General features: G+C 37.2%; 1 protein-coding gene across 1 annotated transcript in view; it reads right to left on the bottom strand.

Moving 5' to 3' along the window:
- Positions 1 to 22,917, bottom strand: part of ptprsa (protein tyrosine phosphatase receptor type Sa) — a 271,953-nt gene that overhangs the window by 99,162 nt on the left and 149,874 nt on the right. The window contains exons 6-8 of the mRNA XM_007541279.2: positions 14,338 to 14,526; positions 12,410 to 12,418; positions 6,364 to 6,381 (exon numbers count right to left, since the gene is read on the bottom strand). Of these exons, the coding sequence (XP_007541341.1) occupies positions 6,364 to 6,381; positions 12,410 to 12,418; positions 14,338 to 14,526 (216 nt within the window). The remainder of the gene's footprint in view (positions 1 to 6,363; positions 6,382 to 12,409; positions 12,419 to 14,337; positions 14,527 to 22,917) is intronic.

Raw genomic sequence — 22,917 nt, 5'->3', positions numbered from 1 at the left:
CTAAAAACATATATATATATATATATATATATATATATATATATATGTTTTTAGGAGTACGTGCTACCAGTTAGGTTTTATGCTATACACACACTTGCCTCTTTATCTGGTACATCTTGCTTGGATTTCTCAGAGATTAGGCCAATTTTGACTTGATCTTAAACGGTGGAAAGCAGTTAGTAACAATACTTTGGTCGACAGCAGCCATTCAGTGGTGTTCAGGTGGACACTAATGGTTCAAACAGCCAGGTTTCACGTAAACGTGTCTGCCCATTCTCATCTGACATCAACAAGACACTTTCAGTCAACTGACTGATAAGGTTACTGAATTTTGCCTCTTTTTTTTGGACCATTCTCTATAAACCTGAAAACTAGCTGTGAAAAAAATAAAATAAAATCCTCGGCGTGGTGTAGATGATGGCACATCTAGATGTCTGAATGCACTGAGTCACTGCCATTTCCTATGGCAGTGACTCATTGCAGTCTATCAAAATTTGTATCCTTAACCAATTGAAAACATGTGAAAGTGACTGGTGAGTCTACATTTCTGCCACAATAACATGTTGTCTAATATTATTCTGTTTTCCAAAAGAAGCATTGATTAATTTTAATCACTCAAATGTGAATATTACATTTTGCAATTAAAGCAGAATACCCAGTTAAACTATAGTCAATACCAACTGACTTCTAAGAAGCAGAATGAATCGGATCTCCTTTCATATCCTGAAGCTCCAGGAACACCAGGGTTTTTTTTACTATCATTTCCTTTTGTCTGTCTCTCTTTCTTTAAGTGACTGCACTCTGTGTGTGTTTTGCATAATTGCACTCTGCGTCCTCCGCCAGCCCGTGGCTCACCAGAGCGCATGTGGCCAGGGGCATTTTTCTTCTTTTCTTCTTTTATCAAGAAAAGACGGAAACATAAGGAATGAAGTAAATGGCAAAAATTATCTTCTATGAATGCAATAAATAAAGCCATGCACTGAATCTGCTCGCACCATGAGTGTTTACAGATAAAGACATGCTTGGTGGTAAACGGCTTTTTTTCCCCCCACAAAATGGCTGTTAGTGTGCTTATTAAGCGAGTCCACCAAGCAGTTTGATAGGATGCTGGGCCTTTTTTTTTCCCTACAGCTTTTAGGTCTTATCATAAACATCAATGGTCATAACTGCTGCAAACAATTTGGGTTTGCTTCATTTTAGAAGCAATTACAAAAACAGCTGGTACGAATAGTTTGCTTGTAAAAATAAAAAATAAAAAAAAGTTTTGAATAACAATTCTAGTTCTTGTATGACATCATTCGATTCTGACTTCAACTGAAGAGAAAGAAAAAAAAAACTCTTGTTATGAATAATATGACCAACATCCCTGGAGAAAATGTAAATACATAGTTATATAACTTTGATTTACTTTGATAATTAAAATTCTAATTATAGATTTCTATTTATAAATGGAAATATTTATGCATCTTAAACAATGCCTCGTCAACAACAACAACAAAAAAAAGTATATACTTTGAGTTTTTGACATGAAACAATCACAAAACTCCAGGCCGGGAAACAACCCCCGGCCTGGGTTGTTTGTGCATGGAGTTGAACTTGTAACATCAAAAAGATGGGAAACTTCAAGGCGTGTGAATACTTTTGAAAGAAACTTTATAATGAAATTTGATAAATACTGTGTGAGGCATTTTCTTCTGCAATGATACGGAAAGCTAAAATAAAATAGACGTGACTGCTGATGGAAAGTAATAGAGGGAATTGATGCGATAAAGTCCATTTAGTCCCTACACTGATGTAAAAAAATAAATAAAATACTAGTCAAGTTATATTCAACGTTATATTCAAAGAGAACACTGAAACTTTTTTTTTTCATTTACTAATGTACTGTCATTTTTGGGGGGGTTTTTAATCCAAAATAAACAATCTATATAAGGCAGACACATACTTCCTGAAAATGATAACCTCATCTTCCATCTGGACCAGTTCCTCTTCAATTTAGTCAGAATAATCACCAAACACTTACATCTTTCATCCTCCACTGCTACCCACTCATGGCTGTCTCGCAGCATGTTCACTGTCTTCATCCATTCAGTGGAAACGGCTGTAATGGGAGCAGAGTCTACAACAGTTGTCCCAGCCACGACAGCTGCCCTATTTAACAACACTGTGCAGGTTGATCTGATGAGCAGTGAGGTGCCAAGGGTTTGATAAAGGGAACTGTCTGGACACGGCCCAACACTTTATTTTAGAAAATGATTTTCAGACTTATTTTATTTAAAATGTTGGCCAGGGGTCGGCATGGGTGATTTTTGTCCTTAGGGAACGTCTTTTTGCTTTTAAACATTCTGCCAAGAAGACCCCGTTTTAACATGTTTCTAAAGGTTTATATCTCTTTTTTAAAACAAAAAATGAAAATAAATAATAAATAAACCTGCTTGACAACAAGAAAATGACAAGAGAGAAACACAGAAAGAGAATAACAGTGGAAAGAGGTGGAGGGAAGAGTTGAAGTGACAGAAAAGCACGCAAACACAGAATGACAGAAATGGGAGTAAAAGAAAAGTGAGGAGGGGTCGGCATGGATGATTAATTTCCAAAAGTGCCTGAAGCTGTGATCTGCCCACCCCGCACGCTGCTTTATAGCAGTTTCACCATGTGTGCATCCCTCTCAACTCCTAGTCCCCCACCCTCAGTCCCATTTGTGTAATTCAATTAGTGTGCTCCAGCGGACCTTGATTGATTTGTTTAGGCGATCTACAAAATGGCTGGCCAAGCCTTAGTCTTTCTTTCCCTCCCTCTTGCTCCTTCTGCATCCCGCTCAGGCCTGCTGGTGGCACACTGCTCTTTTCATCATTTTATCTTGCTTTTGCAGTTCGCAGCTCCTATTAGTCCCTCATTTCTCCTCATCCAAACACTGCTCACTAATGCTCTACTATAGTCCAATTAGAGCTCCAAATTAGCAGCTTACTGAATCGGTGGACACATAAAGATAATAACCTTTGCAGTACATGAATTATACCCACTTAAGTGCAGAGCCAACTGTAGGATTCTTAAAAAAAATATTGAAAGCTTTAGTTTTCTGATATGAAGTGGGGGAAAAAACATTTAAAGAGATACTTATGCTTTATGTTTAATAATTGCAGCTTGGCTACATGAATGCTACCTAGGTGGTAGGCTTCACATTTTGTATGAAAGCCACTTCAAATAAAATTCATACAAAGTAACAGTGCTGCAGATGACTCAAACACATTTGGCCGCTGTGAATGACAACATCTCAGAGGCAGTGGATTTCAGCTGCATATTCTTGGTTTTAATAGCTGCATGACTGAAGACAGCCAGTGTCACTACATGGCAGCCACGTCTGAACTCGCTATACTCCCTCTGTCTCGCTCCTACGTCCGCGCCCTCGCCGTCACTCCGGCAATGCTCTGTCACCACCACAAGGTCACTACGCTGCGACCGCAGCAGCATGGGGCTCCACGTGTGATGCCATTGTTGTCAGAGCCCATCTGTTGTTTTTTAGCGCTTCTATGGAATCAGTAATGACGCAGGTAGGAAGTTAAGCTGCCTTTTACACACGTCTCGCACTTCAAGGCCAGCACCTGCATGGTTCCGTATCAAAGCGAAATAAATTCTATTTCTGAAATCCAAATTATTTTTTGCATGAAAGTGATACGAAAAAGACTTGGGAATGGGGCTGCATTTTGCTAGAATAGGCTGGTATGATCACCAAAGTACTTATGTGATTATTTTGAATAAAGAAGCATAGCATGATTTTAAAGAGGGATATTATGTATTTTCCAGGCACAGTGTACCGCTTTATAACACAATCTTGCAACCGTTACCGTCAATTGTCAATTCAATGCAAACTTCAAGAGACACCTTCAAGTTTGCCTCTGTAAGAAGCTATTATTCTTTCTGACACTCCACCTTCAGCACCTCATGACAACAATTCTCCTCCATTAGGCCGTTTACAACTGTTCTTAGAAAAGCTGGACTGAGAATTAGTTTGTATAATAAGCTCGGCGGACACACAGTTCCACCAGGTGTTTGATAATTGCCGCTGACGGTAGTCTGGAGGAGCTGAGTGGAGGAGGTGCAAAGGAAGAAGTGATCTGTGAAACGGAAGCTCAGCTGGAGACTAAAAAGCACCGAGAACAAGATTTTTGGTTAAGTAGGTAAGAGTAAGCGTTTGGTTAGGCACCCCCGAATGGCTGATGTTGGAGATTTGAGGATTTCTCAAGCATGCATGAAAGAATCAAGGCAACGCTCCAGGTATGTTTTTGATGAGGAAATCAAATTATAACATGATTTAAAGCTCAAAAAAGTTGATTTCATGCAAGCTTTCTTTTAAAAAACAAAACAAAAACCAACCAACCAAACAAACAAACAAAAAAACATTCCAATTTGGCTTTCTTGTGAGCAGTGGTGTGGAAGCCTTCTTTCAGCTACCTGGCTGTGGGTGAGAATAAAATTGCCTCACTATGACAGAAACAAAGTAACCGATTCAGAAAGTTTGGGTCATTTTCTATAACTTTTTAACCGTGACTCAATTAAATGTACCGTACTAACTGTGCAACGGCAATGGGTTGGGTTTTCTTGGTTATCAAAAAATTATCAGTTTTTTTTTTAGAGTTTTTTTTTTAATAAACAACCAACTTTGTCTTTGTTGTTGATATGGAGATGTAATAGACGAGCAGAGTTACTCTGTGCAACATACTGCTGGGGAAAACTCTGGTTATTTCAGCACTTTCTCTTTTTCTGTATTAAATGTGGGTTAAAACATGCCATAAACAAACAAAACACTTTAGTGATTTTTGAAACCAAACCTTTTCAAATTCCAGTGTAACCTTGTTATCACAAACAAAACACTTTAGTGATTTTTGAAACCAAACCTTTTCAAATTCCAGTGTAACCTTGTTATCACAAAATAGTCTGTGCCTGCATGTGATATGTAGTCTTGTCTATTTTGATATAGGCCACACATTCCTAAAGGCAAGTCAGCATAGGCATAGAGTAATGCAGTGGGGGGAAAAAAAGCCCTAGGCTGCTTATCTAATTATGCAAATACAAAGTCCATGAATAATGTTAGCTTTTGTTCACTGCAATATGATTTATGAGCCTTTCTTAATCAAACAAAGAGATGAAGAGGGAGTTTGGTTATATCTTTAATGAGTGAAGGCTTTAAAAGGTGACTAAAACTTCATGATGTTAATGTATGATTAGAAATGCATGACTTTAACCTCAAAGAGAGCTGCATTGAAAAAAATATATAATCATTTCTTTGGCTGTAGCAAAACTGTAAACCACAAACGTTTATTGCATCCTTTCAAATACATGGCCAATCCTGTCAAACTGAGAAATTCACTTACCTGTTCAGGCTGTGGAACAAAGGCATTTTTCAACAAACACACTGAAATCACATTGAGTCACCAGGGAAGAATATGTTTGAGCAATAACACCTGATGGATAATTACAAGTGAAAGTTAAATTGTCGGGGGAAATGAAAAGAATAATGAGGGGAGATGAGGAATTTATTGTGCAGTGATTTTGTGTAATTCACAGGAGTTGAGCGCCTTTACATCTATGTCACTGTGGTCTTTCCTTTATATCCTTCCGTTAATCCGCCGCCGTTATCAAAGCTGATTTTTGCACGGTGAGAAAACTGTGGATGTTGCCAATTCTCAGAAGGCAGCCAGTGCACCCAGAAACACCCCCCTTTAGGTTTGTAGGTACAAGCTGCTGTAGAGCAGAGTGGAGGGAATTAAATCAAAAGTAATTTATGCCAGTTTTTTCCCCTGACATATCTCAAAGTACGAGGGAGGTGCATTTACATACGTGACGTGGCGGTGAACGGAAAGATCAAAGCAGACAAGGAGAGGGAAGAAATGAGGTTACTGAAGTCTTAAACAGTTTCCAGCAGAACATAGTCTGGTCTTATCAACATCCAGGGCCACCGACTCCAAGCTTTTCATTTCCGCTCATTTACAGCTATGGGTTTGCTCAAAATATTTAGCTGTCGAGGTACAACACCACTATTTTCTAATGTCACATTGCTCAGTGGGTTCATTGAACATACACGTTAGTGAAGAGAAAGGGAAAACACAGAACACACATGTAAGACTAATACATAAACAATGAGATGAGACTGAAACACACAGGTCTGAGCGTACAGAAAACATGGTAGACAGACACGAATGTCATAATGATGTTAGTACAAATTTGATTTTTTTTTTTTTTTTTTTTCGTCTCTCATATTTAGTAACTTTGGTTGGATTAGAGGTGGTTATGTTTGTTTATGATTCAGTTAAAATATGTTTATTCTGTTCTTTTATTTGTTCGTTTTTACTCTAAGCACCTTACCTCGAATCGGGGTACCCTCTGGAGGAGACACAAAAGTGAAGACATAACATCAGTTCAGCTCTGGGTTAATGTTAGTATACGTTAGAAAGTATTTGGGATGGAAAGGTCACTGAACTAAGTTATAATACCATTAGAAATTATTTAACAGACAATAAATAAATAAAATGTATTTCTCTGCTGGTATCACAAAAGAAAGAACATGCTTTTATGATTGGGGCTTTCTTTTAAATTGTTGCTTTAAATATTCTTTGATGAGAAGTGCAATAATTTGATAGAATTAATAACCTGAAGTATTTTATCATACCTGAAACTCAGGTATGAAACTGAGCAGAACATGATAAATTTGATTTGCTAATTTGGTATCATTAAGCATTTTTTTTTTCCAACCATAAGAGGTGTGTATAACAGCAAGAGTATTTGATACTGGAAACAAAGATTTGCTAGAATTTCATACTATAACTTAAGGTAACACTTCATATTTTAAATAAAAGTTATTCTTTCTTGTGCAAGACATAAACCTTCTTAAATGTGACAAGGACTCTGCCTTGAGGTTCATCATGTCTCTGCAGTCATTTGATCCCCTGGCTGCTTCTGTTTTGTTTGTTTTTTTTTCTCACTAAGAGCTTCGTTTTTTATTTATTATTTACTTTGAGAAGGTATATTGTTACATACTCGCCTGCAAGCCAAATGCTTCATTAGGGACAATAAAATATTGAGGTTTTTTTTTTTTTTTTTTTTCCCAATTCTTGGATGGTGGGTTTTTAAAGATGTCTTTGCTACAGAGCTTAAATCTGTTTGCACAAGGAAAGCAGTTTGGCCTCAGCCCCTTTGAATTTAAAATAACTTTTCCATTCATCTTATTGCTTTTTTTCCTGTTTTCTTTTTATTCCCCTTTTGCTTACTTCTTTCTATTTTTTGTCTTTCACTCTGTTTATATATGGAGTGTCTCAGTACTTCCTTGCAAATCTATTTCCTCAGTAAACCTGTGCCCTTCCTTGTGTTTTCAAAAAGCTAGCCGGGCAAATCAATCCCAGAGAGGAGCCCTATTTCACATTTCTGGCCTGCTGGCCCAGTGCTAAGCATCAAAGCTATGTACTTTTCATCAAGTTTATCCATGAAGATCTCAACCTTCTCATACATTCAAGCTATTTTAAACTAAGTATTAATGTCCAACAATTACTTACTTGTAAGTAAGCTATAGTTTTCCTCTTTCACAAATGGAAAGTCCATATTACAATATCTGATCTTACCAAAAATGAGTGGCATTATGCTCAGTATTATACACATAACAAATTAACCTTTGTCTCCTCTTGGGTTCCCCTTTCAGGAGTTACCACAGCAAATCATCTCTCCATATAGTCCTATATCAGCATAATGATAAATGCTAGACAACACATATTTCAAAATGCATAATTGGTAACAATTGAATTCACACATAGAACCATTTTTTTTTTAATTCTTTAAAAAAATGGATATGGTGGCTTTTCTGAAGCTTTTATTTTTACAAAAAAGGGGGGGGGGATTCCTAGTCTTCTTAAATTATACTCTAACTTTTGGTCATCATGTCAAGAATAAGAATTCAAAAACACAGAAAACCTTTACCGGGCCAAAAATATGTAATACAACAGGCGGTGAATGTACTCTAGATAAGAGAGAAAATTTCAATATTGTTAAATTGTTATTGTATTTATGCATAAAGGATCTTCTTTTGTGATACCAAAAATTAGTACTCATTGAGTTTAAAGTTCTGTCTGGTTTGCAATGAACCTTCCATCGTTATATTCTTTTTTAACAATGTGTCTTAGCTGTGCTTGAATTTTTATTAAAACTGCCTAAAAATTTTAGACCCGGAATATAAGGATGCCGATTGACACAACAGTAATAAAAATAATGATAATAAAAATTATAATAATAACAACAGTATATTAACTGATGAATATGTAATGACTTTCACAGTGCTCTATAAACAAGCATTAAAATAATTGTTGTGAACACATCACAAAATTCATATATGGTCATTAATGAAAACAGAGAGTCATTGAAAAACCAGACAAAACTAATATGACATTTTAATATATATATTTTTTAAATGATACATATAGTTAGGTAAGTCACAAGACAAAGGACATGGGACACTGGGAAGGTTATGTTGTTAGAGTTAGAATTGATTAGAGGCTGCAGGAAGCTGGTTTATTTAGCTTTAGCTGAGATGAATTTTAGCTAGGAGTTAAGAGGTTAGAGGTCAAGTTAGGTTAAGGTTAGAGCAAGGTTAGGGTTAATAGAGCAGGTTTATACAAGGGAGTTCAGTTTACATCAATCAAAAAAAGAAAAAAAGTGACAAAAAGGTAAAATAGGGTGAAATAAAATTAGTGAGGTGGGTGAGGGTCTAGTATTTGTCGAATATTTTAATTTTCAAAACTGAAACACCATAAGCAGACCAAATTAAACCAGGTAAAAAAAAAAGCAACAAAAAACAACAAGTTAGACTGTTGGGCACATGTGGTTTTCAATTACAATATCAAATCCACTGGTACGACACAAAACATTTTGGCCATAAGCTTTCCTTCTAAGCTTCGGTCAACCAGGTATTGAATACAGTAGATTAGCGGAACAATGACCTAAATACATCTCCACATGCGGCATCTTCCTCAAACTATCAAATGTAGTATTATTTTATTTCTATAGAACATCCATCTGGTTTGTTCAACAACCTTCTGAAAGCGTTAAAAAAAGTAGCACTAAAGGCTATCCAGAGGCAGTCTGGCCCGAGATGTTGCACATCTGCATGTAAGGCAAACGAAGTTGCGTGATTGGCTGAGTGTCAAAGTCTGACCACCCTCCAGAGGGCATCTGGCTGACCTTCACTTTGCTCCAAGCCCCCTCCCTCATGAGTCTGGTTGTGTGGTAGCAGCCCAGAAAAAAAGCTCTATTGTTACTACATCTGCAGAGGTCCCAGCCTCTCTTCTCCAGAGAGCCTTTGATGCCGACATGTGTGGTTGAACGCACACAAATTCAAAATTTGAGAGAGTGACGATCCTTGCAACATCAAGTTTAAGCATTTATTTATTTTTTTTTTTAAATAAAGGGGCCGATAATCTTTATGAATTCTCATCCTCTCACTGTCATTGTGGCCTGTAGTGAATCATTCTAGTTGACAAGGCCAGTGAAGGCCTGGGGTCTGCAGTCATGGGAACTGGGGAGAAATGTCAGGCTCCCAACACACCTCTAAAGGAACTCCTTAGGGGACCCTGATGCAAATATCACTGCCCCACCAGCACAGCATGTCTGGAACATACGGAACCAGTCTGCCAGCTATTCTACCAGCTAGAGAGCTATCTTGCAAACACCATTTTCTCCTTTTACAATGGCAATATTATTATTATTATTATTATTATTATTATTATTATTATTATTTCTGTTTTCAGAGGGTTCACAGTCGAGCCACATTTTTCTAGTAGCTAGAAAAATCTGTCTATAACTTTGTAGGATTTATTGGAACAAACTATAGATTCTGAAGGTTAAAGTACTCTTCTTATCATCCAAAGTCAACCATCAGATTTCAGTCCACTTTGTTTTTAATCATCATCATAATTCTTAAAATCATTCCTAGTTGCTAAATACCACAGGGTTATTTTACATTTAATTTATCTTATCATAATCTGACGTTTCCATGCACTGAGATTAATAAATCTTTAAGCAATTTGGGAAAGCATTAATGATGATCCCATGGCACTAAAACACTCTGAGGAGCCAATGTATAACATTTCAGTTAAATAGAGGCACAAAAGCAAGAAACTAGAGAAGTTTGGACCTGGCTGATGGCCCCACCTTTTATTGAAATAGTTATGCTCATGTATGAAAAACATATGTCTGTCCATCCATCACAGAGTTCAGGAAGGAGACAAATTATGTGCAAAATATGATCAGCCCCAGAAAGAAAGTAAAACATTTTGTGCTGACTGAAGCAGGTAGGAATGTGTCTTTTCCTACAGAGAAACAAAACCTGAACTGATATGGTATAAAAAGCCACTCAGTGAGGAGTCATTATTACTCCAAATGCAACAAGATGGATTAATGGATGGAGCAATGAAAGAATGGAAGGATAGATGGATATTCTCTCGATCAATAGTCCGATAATATATCAAATCTAAATAATTTTGGTAATCCTAAATAAAAGATGTGGAGGATTTTCTCAACGAGGAATCCCCACTTCAAACTTTGCTAATGTAGGCAGACCACTCTGCCTTCGCTATCAATATAACACTCATTTTCAGTTTCAGTGGGGTCTTTTCCACCAAACTGTTTCCAGTACTTAACTGGAGGTACTGCTTCTGTTGCATCAGGTCTTTGTGTTTGACAGAACTTTTGTCAGGAGGCTAAAGGCAGGTTTATGGGGAAATGAGGTAATCAAAATTGTTTTAAACGGTGTTTTGTGGGGGTAGGGCGATCCCTGCAAAAACGCAGTAATTTAACAATAATAACATTTTAAATTAGCATCTACATAACGAAATCTTTTTAATCTACCTCCAGTAATTTCAAATTCCCCATCACTAAATTTAAGTAGGTCACTGTACTGTTACAGCTGCAGTAGCAGGTGATGATTTTTTTCTTGAGTCAGTTCTTTAACACTGCCCGCCTCACGTCGTCTTCTAGTGGTGCTAATAAATGTTGTTCTAAGAAGTTATGTTTAACACATCCACTAGTACACATACATCGCTAATAAGCTGCTTGTTGTTTAAAACAGCTTTATGATTCTGAGGTGGTGATATTGGGTACTCTCAAAAGTGTTCCGAATACACTTTTGAGAGCACACTCTAAGAAGTGTACTTTAGAAGACACTCTAAAAAGTCTATTGAAACAATTAAGTTCAATGCCGTGTTAATATCCTGACGCTGGGACAGATCATGTATCAACCAGGGTGCTGTGGTGGCACTAGGGTAGAGCACAACTCATAAGGAGACCTTAGTCCTCGACGCGGCCGTCGCAGGTTCGATTCCAGTCTGATGATCGTTGCTGCATATCTTCCCATGCTGTCATTAGTCACTTTCCTTTCTAACTACTTTCAAATAAAGGCAGCCTGACCCCCCAAAAAACCTTTTAAAATAGAGATATTTTAGTAATTTACTTCTTTAATTGAAGTAAACTAATTTTTTTGAGTAAGACTGACTTAAATTTGTCAAGTTAAGCCAACGTCATAAATTACATTGGATTTACTTGTTACCAATCAGAGCAGATCAATTCAGTTGGATCTACTATATGCATTTTTCAGTGTACGGGGTCTTTGAAAAACTAAAATAACATGTCAAAACATATATTTAAAATAATTTAAATTCTAGCTGTATTTTAAGCACAGTGTGAGTGATAATGTAATATTGGATATTTTAGTTTTTTAGTTTGGAGCAACTTAAATGTTTGAGTTCGGTTTCTGTAAAATTAAGCCAAAGAGATTTGAATTATCTATTAAAAATAAACAAATGATTTGAGTAAGAGTCACTTAAATTTGTCATGTTAAACACAATGAATTAATGAATTAATTGAAAAACTTTGTAAGTTAAGATGGATAAGCTTAAAGAATTGAGGTGGATGATCATAGAATATTGAGTTGGATGAACTTAATGAATTGAGTTGGATGATCATAATATACTGAGTTGTAAAACTTGGTAAACTGAGTTGGTCAGACATAGGTCACCAAACTGGCATTGAACTCAATTGTTTCAAGTAAAGTCAAAGTAAAAAGATCATTTAAGTTACTTAATTTAAGTTAGCACGTTGTCAGCAATAAACCAAATGAATTAAGTTAATTAATGTAAAAAAACAAAGTCTTTTAAATGAACTATATCCAAAAACACTTTTTAGAGTGTAGCAAAAGTTGGGGGGAACCAAAAGAAAATGCTAAAAATGAACAGAGGAAGACCATGGGGAACACATTAAAGAAAGGGAGAAGGCAAGAGTTGGGGAGCGAGAGATGCATGCATTTTGGGAAGTGGTTTATGCCGTCTGCTTCAAGGAGAGTGAGTTGGTTTTATGGGCTTTGCAAGTCACTTACCAAATCTTTCTGAAAATGACAAAGCAAGAAAAAGTAATTAGAAAAAAAAATAACAACATAGCATTTTTATGGATAAAGTTAGGTTAAGATTGCCAATTATCCAAATTAGTTAAAATCTAGTTATTTGTTGCGCTTTTCTAACAATGGTGTATTTTATGTGTCAACTTAATTTTTAATTTATGATTATTATTAATGTTTACTTACTTTGTAATAATAATGTTAATAGCCGTAGCTTATTCGGTTATTTTTTTTTCTTATTTGATCATGTTAATGTTGATGTTAAACTGTGCTATGAATCAAAAACAAATGCAAGGTGTTTGAAGGCCCTGTGATGTGCGACGACGCACATCACGGTCTCAGACACCAACAAAGACAAACATTTTAACAGAGAGACAGCAGAACAACTGTTAAACAGCAAACACAAAGAAAGTTCAAGGCATCATCAGACAGCCAGACAGACAGATGATACAGAGGTTAGACAACACTGGAAGCTGGATCTCTTTTATCCATAGCAGCTTAAAACTAACAAAGGCACATGGAACAGGTTAAAGATTTTTACAGTTTGACAGGTTAAACAGTTTTTCAGAAGCTGGAACTCGCCATTTAAACGATCAAAGAACAGGATAGTAAATTGCTGATGGGGAAAACAAATGTAACTGAAAAACAAACATTACAGTCTATAAAATATTGATCTGACTGGGATTAATATGTATGGGAAAGACATCCCAGGACACATTCCAACTGTGTGTATCAAGATATCTTCACACTACAAAATGTGAAGAGTCGAAGTTCATCAATACAATTTTGGGAACTATTTTGTTTTTTTCTGAAAAGGTGTTATGTCCTGATTGTAATTATTCTCAGGAACATAATGACTGTTTTCTTTCATGTAACAAAGAAACATTTTTACCTATGATAATCAGGTCAGTATCCTGATTACGCTGTATTTTTTAGATGTAAAAGAGTAAAATAGGCCAAACTTTTTATACTATGTATAAAAAATAAAGATATATTTCAAATTGTTGATTATTTTCTGTTGTGCCATCACATATACTTCCAATTAAATCTAATTACATTTGTGCTTGCTGTGCGATAAAGTATGAAAGTTTAACAGGTATAAATACTTTTACACAGCACTGAATTTTTTTTTACAATGGACTCCAGAAATCTGTAACATCACATGCAATATTTGAATCAGACCTTTATCCAAAGATATACATTTAACAACTTTTCTCCAGAGGAAAAGTAGAGAAACTACTTTTGACTACTTTTCTTGCAGAAAAGTAGTTACAAAAGCATACAGATATGTAAAATCATATTCAACCACTACTCATTTTTCTGCCTTTGTAAGGGATTAATAATAAGATGACATATCAATAATCCTGACTGTGCAGCCTTCCAGGGGTCTCAATTAGGGCAGAAACTCAATGGTGACAGAATCTTTATTTAGAGGCCTCGTTCCTGATTTACGATTGCAGCAACAAATCAAAGGAGAGTCATTGGATTTTTCAAATGGTGACAAATCATCGACCTAAAATATCTACCCCTGTTGCCCAAAGCCACTGCAGGGCCTGCTCTTAATTAGCAATATAATTAGACATTGCGTTACTGGGGCAATCTGTGGGCTTTAATCAATCTGAACAAGAATACATTTCCACATCTGATTTCACTGTGCAGAATGCGGACAATGTTGTCACTGTCCAACGAGACACAGTTTTTTTTTGGATATTGAAATGTTGAAGTGTAATTCACCTTTATTCTAACCGGACTTATTAGTAGTCAATTTAAACAATCAAATCAAGGAATTGTGACACATGATTTGTAAAAACATAAAATTTACTGATATTTACTGATATTGGAAGTGCGGGAATCTGCTGCAAAAGAAAGAACACAACAACAAAAAAAATCATAGCATAAGCTTTCCTTACCAGAGCGCAGTTGCTTGATCCGTCCATCGCTTGTATTTGGATCTATGGGCAGGAAGTCTTTGTACCAGGTGATTTCTGGGTCAGGTTTTCCACTGGCAGAACAGAGCATGGTAGCCGTTCGAGTTCTCTCCACCACTTTAAGCTGAGGACCCATGTCAATGTTAGGGAAGCCTGGTGGCAGAAGGTCCTCTGTGGAGGAAACAGGAAAAGAGGCCATGAAAAAGCACCGTCTTAGGAAGTCAAAACGTCTCCTAAACATGGATTTATGAGGAAAATCTCACTCAAACTTGTTTCTTTTTAGCTTTTTAGAATTTTGAGTTTTTGTCATTTTTTTCACAGCTCCAGCTTAATTTATCCTATCACCAATTCATATTCACAATGTTGTATCAATAAGGTGTTATTGCGTCCTTATCCGTTTCCACTTTGTACCCCAAACCAACTTATGTTTCTATCCCAATTGGGATGCACAAACTTAACCACTGCCTCGCAGGTTATTTATATGTAGTAAATTATTTTGATAAATTGTGGAGACAAATTACCATAAATATGTTTAAATCTTAGATAATATTTTAAATACATATTGTCTGCTGAAAATTTCACCATATATACCTGAATGTTTCCCCTAAACTTATCCTAAGAATAACTGATTTAAGAAAACTTTACATAGATATGAAAAATTTCATAACTTCTGGTTCGTCAATTTTACTGAAATGTCAGTGATCAGCAGGCCGGATGTCAGTGATTTCCAGGCACATAGTACAAACATAAATCAAAGTAATCTGACTTCACAATTTGTTCCCTTGGAATTGGCCTCTGTTTCATTAAGAAGTTCCCACTCTGACCCTTCAACTTCAACATTTGAACACAACAATGCCACTCAACTATGCCTTTTACAGCTGTTCTTAGGACAGTTAGACTGAGAAGTAGATCATATGGTAAACTCAACAGAGTCACAATTCCACCAGGTGTGTGCTAATGGCTGCTGCTGCTAGTCTGGTGGAGCTTCGTGGTGAAGGCGTGCGGGAGGGAAGCTGTGTGAGGTGGACGCTCAGCTGGAGACTGCAGCTCCAAAAGAGGAGCTTTGTGGAAATAGTCAGCAATTTGTAAGAGGAAGCGTTCCATACAACCAATTTGTAAACTGCCGAGGCAATAAAGCATTTTTCTTTTATTTGAATTAAGATGTTGTCCTGAAAAACATCAGGTTTAAACCTAGAGTTATACAAACATATTTTCAAAATAGGATATCTTGTAGTATTATAACATAATAATGTCTAAAGTTATTCCAAAAGACAAGTCCAGTTAATAAATGACACTGCCAAGCCATCATTCACCATAATGTGCTCTATCATTTTTTTTTCTTTTGAGAAATGTGATTGGTTATGACATGTTTTGTTTAATAAATGATGCACACGAGGTACTTCGTTAGACATATAGTATATTCCATTATCATTACTCTTAAACCACTTCAGACACCACCACACCAGTTGGCCCTTGTTCAAATATAAACAAAATCCAAGCAATTTTCCTAAAGCTAATAATCATGCATGATTGAACCATCATTTCAGTTTAAGAGATGACAGCTTAGTGCACTCTGTGGTCATTGTTCTCCTCCCTACTGTCTTTGGGCAATTAGTCCCATGGGTCAAATTGCCTGACCTTTTCGCTGGCTGGAGCCAGAACAGTGATTCATTCTCAGATGACAAGGGAAGTACCCAGAGCTGTAATATGCATCTGAAGCTCAAGGCCACATCCCAAATGGGAGAGGATTGACCGACTGAGATACTGGCCAGTGGCACAGCAGAGTAGCATTTGGCAAGCCAATGACCTCATGCCTACATTACAGTCATCACAGCGGCCTCTTTGCAACATGATAAGCACTAAATTAAGGAAAATTAGGACAGAAACTTGAATCACAGTTTTAGTTGGAGACCCCTAAATCAGGACATCTGGTGTTTATCAAGGGAGTTCTGGGAATGGAATACAAAAAGACAACTTCCAAATATGAGGGGAAGAAAACCTCATTGTCTCAAAACTAAATTGAGACAGGTAGTCTCTGAGCTGATATAAGACCACAATGAATATTTCAACGATAGGTTCAAACACTACAGGCATTTTCACTGTTATGTTTCGAGCTGTTTCCTCTCCATCACTTATTCATAACCATCTCTGTATTAATCCTTCATACCAGTTCATCTGAAGCCCACAAAAGCTTTAGCCGGCATTTTGCTTTACAAAGTTATACACCTGGTTCTTACAAACTCCCTTCTTCGAGTGTCATCAATGATCTATGTATAAGATACAATCGAAGGTGCTGCACTTATGTACGCCTCTTGCTAGGTCCCATCTGTTAGAAAAGCATATCTGCACAGGGTAGCTCTGCCTCACACCACGAGAGTTGTATCTGATGCATTTGATACCACTGGCCCTATCTGGACAACAAATTGCTCTAAATTCATGGTAGGAAAACATTAAACCGAGGCCACTACAGGCCACATTTGCAGAAGCGCAAGAATACACACTGACTAAGTGGATTTGAAACTAATTTGATTAGGCAGGAGACAGAGGGAATGTGCGCGAAGGAGCAAAAGAGGGCAGAAAGGTGGGTGAACGAGCAAACAAGAATGCTTGGATTATGGATTCAGGGATAGATTATACCACCATTACATCTGCTCTGACCTGATACGGCACCAGCAGCTTTCCTGAACAAACGGCATGTATGTTGGCTGCTCACTTTCCTGGAAATAGAGTCTGATACAATCTTTCGCCCTGAAGCTTACAGGCTGTGTCAATAAAGGCGGTCATGCAAAAATAAATAGATCACTCATCGGGGGAGTGGAACTTTAGGGTTAGCCAGCCTGGATATGAAGGCAACTGATATGGACAGAATCGTATCCCAGTGTTCTCAGAGGGCCAGTCCCCCATCACAGAAGAGCAAGTGCATTTCTTTCTGCACTTTGTGATGATGGATCAACTCATGCAAACTATTGATCAATGGCAAAGTTGTGCACAGATTTGCTGAGAGTGGATCTCTACAACCAACTGACCAGTGCCAAGCCTTTGATAAGGTTATTGTGATTAGAATTATCTTGACCAAGTTAAAAAGGTGGGTCCTTTAAACTCTTCTCCTGGATAATCTCATGTCTCTTAACGTATTGTTGGCAAATCCATCTCTTGAAGAATTCAATTGTGTGACATCTGTTTTGCGCCCACCTGCGAATCCATGCTTCTATTATGTTCAGCTTCTCCAAGGTCAGATTAAAAGGTCCACGAGGGAAACACAGTAAAATGGCAAAGTTGTGCACAGATTTGCTGAGAGTAAAACTCGCCTGGTCATTCAGGGAGATCTCATCCAACAACAACAGTTCCAACAACAAATTCTGGGTCTGCCTTCTTCTTCTTAATAAGACATACCCAGAAACCTTCTGAACTGAGGCACCCAGTAAGCTCGCTTAACTAGATGCCGGATCCACCTCAGCTGAGACCTTTCAATGCACAGGAGCAGTGGCTCTACTCCCTGTTCCTGCTGGATGATGGAGCTTCTCAACTCTTCTTTAACTTTACAGAAAAGGCTCATTTTTGCCAGCTACACCCAGGATCTGATCTGTATTCTATGACCATGTTATTAAATCATAGACAGACGGGTGAATTGTGAGCTTCACTTTTTGCCTCGGCTTTTTCTTCACCACAATAGATGAGGGCAGTTCCTTCATTAATGCAGAAGACAATGCCATCTGTCTGTCCATCTCATGCTCCATCCTACTATCCCTCATGAACAAGACACAGACCTGGAAGAATCAGCCATCTTTATTCTGTTCACTGTATAATTGCAAAGATTAATTTATTATTATCATGGAAAAACTGGGCACATGGTTATCTCATATAATACTATTTCACATCACATTAAGAGACTGGAAAAATAAAGGGTCTTGTTTTTTGCTCGTGACAGCATACCAAATTCCTAATTATAACTGGGGTTGCATGATGCACTGAGTGACAGAAGTGTCTCTGATTAAAGAAGTCCATTTTGTAATACAGGCACAAGTTCAGCTCTGTGACTACATCCACTGCAAGCTCAGATGTGGAATGAAGGCGTCTCAGTCATGCCTTGAAGGGGACTAATTAAAACAGCTTTAATTAGCACTTTACTCGGGCACATGCATTTCTAGGGCCTTTCTCCACTGACTGACCTGCACAAATCCTGAAAATCTCAAAGTTGCTTAGACCAATTTGCTACAGTATCACACATGACACTTAATCCCTAGGTGTTAGTGCTCTGCCCTACAGCTACCCAAGCAAATGAATCCCTAATACCAGAAGGTTCTTGCCGTACATTGGTCAGGATTTTATGCTGCATACGGGATGTTGACATTACCATACCGCACATCCCATTAATTTTTAAGTGAAGCCAACATCAGTGGCTTTACAAGTACAGGGTTCCGAGCCATCACTGATCTCCCAGAGTGGAGAGAGTCATAACTAATGATGAAGAGGGAGAGGTGAATCCCAGCAGACTGGGACTGCAGCAAAGTGCTGTGATGTGCTCCACCATACCCCGCACCTATTACTCATATTATTATTTTCACTTACGGCAATGATTTAATTTCATCAGCAGCCTAATCAGGTTAACTGATTACCCAGTGCTCCAGCATACAGACACAGGCTTTAAGCAGGCCTGTGCACTAAAGCCACAGAGGGAGTATAGGGACACAGGCAGAGCGAGAGCAAAGGAAGGACACGGAGGTTGACAAAACTAATTCATGGTATAAATTACAAAGAAAGAATCTAATAAACATTATGGAAGTAGATGAAGAAAACAATAGAAAAGTGTATTTTGCAAACAAAGGGGTACACTGTAGAGATAAAAGTTTGAAAAAGAAAAAAAAAACTATTTACTACGATACTTTTCTGTAAGAATAACTAATCTATCAGGAGGTTTTTTTCAAGAAAGTATACATAATCCACCACATTGATTCCTATTGTTTGACAACAGTTCAGTTTGCAGATGCAAAGTAGAAATAGTTTGTCTTTTAAAAAAAAAAAAACATTGTAGGCAGCAGTTGATGTTTTCCTGTGATTATCTATCTTTGTTGGTTTCTGTTTTGCACGCAGTTGTGCCTTGGAGTAAAGCTTTTAAGAGCTAATAGGTTTTAAACACAAAGTGTGAAAGCTAATTTGTAATAGCAATACTAAAACACATCTACTTTCTCTCCCATTCTCTCTTCTGTTTTGTCAAATTCTTTGAATAATATTACCAGTAAGAGACCTGTTAAATTGCTTAAGGGAACATGCTGGGGACAGTGGCAAAGAAAAACCCAGGGACAGAGAAGAATAGCAACACAGGAGAAATCTAATCACAGTGTCTCTGGCCCCGGCACCGATAGCCCTCTCCAAGATAGCCATCTCAGCTGAATAAGGGTTATTATACAACCAGCACTCAACCTCTACCCTCTACTCCATTCCCAGAAAGACATCTGATGTCCTATTAGTATTCTCAGCAACAAGCACATCTAGCTACCAAGGGCAACATTTACATCAAAATCTTCCAAAAATACAACCCAGAGAAACACATAAAATAAGGAAACGAGGGAAATTAAGAGGGTCATCATTTTGGATATTGATAGATGGATGGATGGATGGTCCCGTGAACATATAATAAAATGTTATGTGGCTTAATAGGTAATGGATAAAACATTCATTATCTGAGCCTGAAATGTTGTCAGACTAATGTGACAAAAAGCCTACGACGGACGTCTATATTTTAGTTTTAGATAATGACAGACTAAAAAAAAAACTTATAAATTCACTTTCCCAAATACAAACGGAGATTATGAGCACCAGCACCCCTTGTGACCCTGCAAGCAGAAGTGTGTAAGATAATGGATGAAGGGATTTGACAACAGTTGACTTAAAAATGTGAAGCAGTGACAGAAAAGGCTGGTAAATACAATAGGCAAAATAATAAAGTAGGAAGCTAAGCTGTTTACGTTCTGTTGAAATTGGTTCAAAACGTCTTTGTGTGAAAAGAAGTTGCATCTTGAACCTCAAACTCTGCAAATCCAGCAACCTTTTAAATGCAACTTTAATGTTTCCATTATACCTTTAATTCTAAATGACACAAAATGAGGTCAAGTTCTTGTGAAGAATAATAATGAAAATGCATAACCCAAACACTTTTTCTTTTGCAGTGAGGTTGAATGACTGACATATCATAGAAATGGGGATAGGAAATTAAGAAATATCAATTTAACTCAGAAAGAGCTATTTTCTGTACACAGATTCTAGCCCTTCAGACACATCTCACCCCTAAGGATTTTGGGTTAAGGTCTACAACCCTGGGGAGAAAAGGGATAAAGTGGATGCCATTAAGGGAAATGCCTCCCCATACAGATATGTCAGCCAGTCACGTCTGGTTTAAAAGGTGGGTGGCTCTGAATGTGCTTTTCTAATGGTGTGTGTGTGTGTGTGTGTGTGTGTGTGCGTGTGTGTGTTTGTGTGTGTGTGTATGCAGGGGTGGGATTGTGTAATGAGGATTAGTGGGCACCTTGAAACTTGACACCAGTTTATGACATAATGTGGAAGGCAGTGCAGCTATAATAAATATATATTTTTTGAACACAATTTCATAATTGCAGTGTTTCTGCTAAATAACAAATGCAATGACAAATCACGTGAATAACTGTGTTAAATCATTAAAAAACATGGCAGGATCTTATGAAGGCTTTTAGAGCAGCTAGCCCTTTACTCATATTTTGGAGCTGCTTTTTATGTGCTGTTTTTGTAAAATTCTATTGGGAGATTTTACAGAAGAGCTATGGATTAACCACTTTCAAATGACAAACGTAACTTTAATTTAGTGTGCAATGCCATGGAGCATAAATTAGGTTAGAGCACAGTCTAATTCACAGGTTTAGAAGTTCCTGTTCTGTGATGATACCACTAAGGTCAAATACTTGTAGGAATAAAAAAAAGAAAGAAAGAAAGAAAGAAAGCAGCCAAGAAGGGTGGTATTAGGGTTTCCAATTTGGTCACATTTTGAGTTTTCACATTTGTGTATTTCAGTTGATGCTGTGCTGATGGCATACTCAAACCAAAAACCTTCAGCAGGGAGTTTAATAATAATGTTTAAATAATATGTATCCATTTCAAAATTACACATTTTGTCTCTGTGGTAAACTTCAATGGCATGTAGGCTGAAAATGATTTACAAATGTATCATATTCTGTTTTTATTTATGATTTACGTAATGTTCCAAATTAATTGAAACGGGGGTTGTATTAATATGTGAAATAGCTCTTCGGTTTACATTTTATGTTTCTTAGATTCCTTTAAACATTTTATATGTTTATTGGCTTGCTATTTATCTTGAACCACTTTCTCTTAACTGTGATGTAGTTTACTATTATTCTTTCCTATAAAAGAGGAAAGAAGAATAAGCTTGTTACTTTGGTCTTTGTTCCAACTTAACCACAATAACTGTGCACACAGCAGCTCTAAGGTACCTAGGATTTTTAAGTCTATTAACCGTCAGCCCTGAGGTGCTCACAGCATGACCCCCATGTTGTATAAATTCAGTCACCTGGGTTGTTGGGTGATGTATATGCATGAGGCTAGCAGTTCAGGCCACTTCCCCTTGCTGTTCTTTATGCATGAGCTGGGCCACTCCTTCAGTTTCAACAGGATCCACATCTTCCTCCTAATTCTCCTTTGATGTGGTCCAAAGAGCAATTCCCCTTTTTAGTTTTTTTTTTTTTTTTTTCAAAATAAATATGTACATTTAAAACTGATTAAATCAGTGTTTTGTTTTCAACATTTTTCAGCAACTGGCCCTGTGCAGCTGCATATATCATGCCACTTGGTAAGTATGACTGTTTGTATATGTACACTTTCCACAGCAGTGATTACATAATTGTAGCAAACTCTTTAACATATTCAGCAAGGCAACAATAATGTATTTCCATCCAATTTACAAGCTGAATTTTAATTAAGTAAAAATGAAGAGAGGAGTTCAATGCATATAACTGGTTCTTTCTGTTGAATTCCTTTTTATTGCGACATATTAGCAACTCCCAGATGGTAATACTGACGTGTGATTTTATGGGATATTTCTCTCATATTCCCCTTGAAATGCTGGGAAGTTTCACTGATGCTGTGTTGAAAAAACATGAAACAAGAAAAGTGTTTAATTTGAAACTGTGGGAAAGTTTGCTTGTTCTCCCTGTTCTTGACGCTATGCCTGTCCAGATTGATTAGGTAACTCTGGTTTCCTCGTCCAGAAAAAAGAAAATCCTATCTTGTTCAGGCACTTGAGTTTGTGTTTAGATGACTGCTTATTTTGGAAAACAGCTAAGACAGGCTCCAATCAACCTGCAAACATTAGAAGGTTAAAATAATGTGCAAAGTTGATATTGGGACATCTGGGAGTCTTGTTATGAAATTGTGCAACTGCATCACAGCAACTTAAAAAACCATGAAAAAGTTTTTTTTTTTTTTTGAAATTTTTCAATGTTTGACAGGATCAACAAAAAGGGGATTTTTAATACAAAAATCTTATGTCTGTGGCCAACACAGCAATGGTGAAAT

The sequence above is a fragment of the Poecilia formosa genome, unplaced genomic scaffold (genome assembly GCF_000485575.1).
Source record: "Poecilia formosa unplaced genomic scaffold, Poecilia_formosa-5.1.2 Scaffold10, whole genome shotgun sequence".
Lineage (NCBI taxonomy): Eukaryota > Metazoa > Chordata > Actinopteri > Cyprinodontiformes > Poeciliidae > Poecilia > Poecilia formosa.
This window is presented reverse-complemented; position numbering and strand designations above follow the sequence as displayed.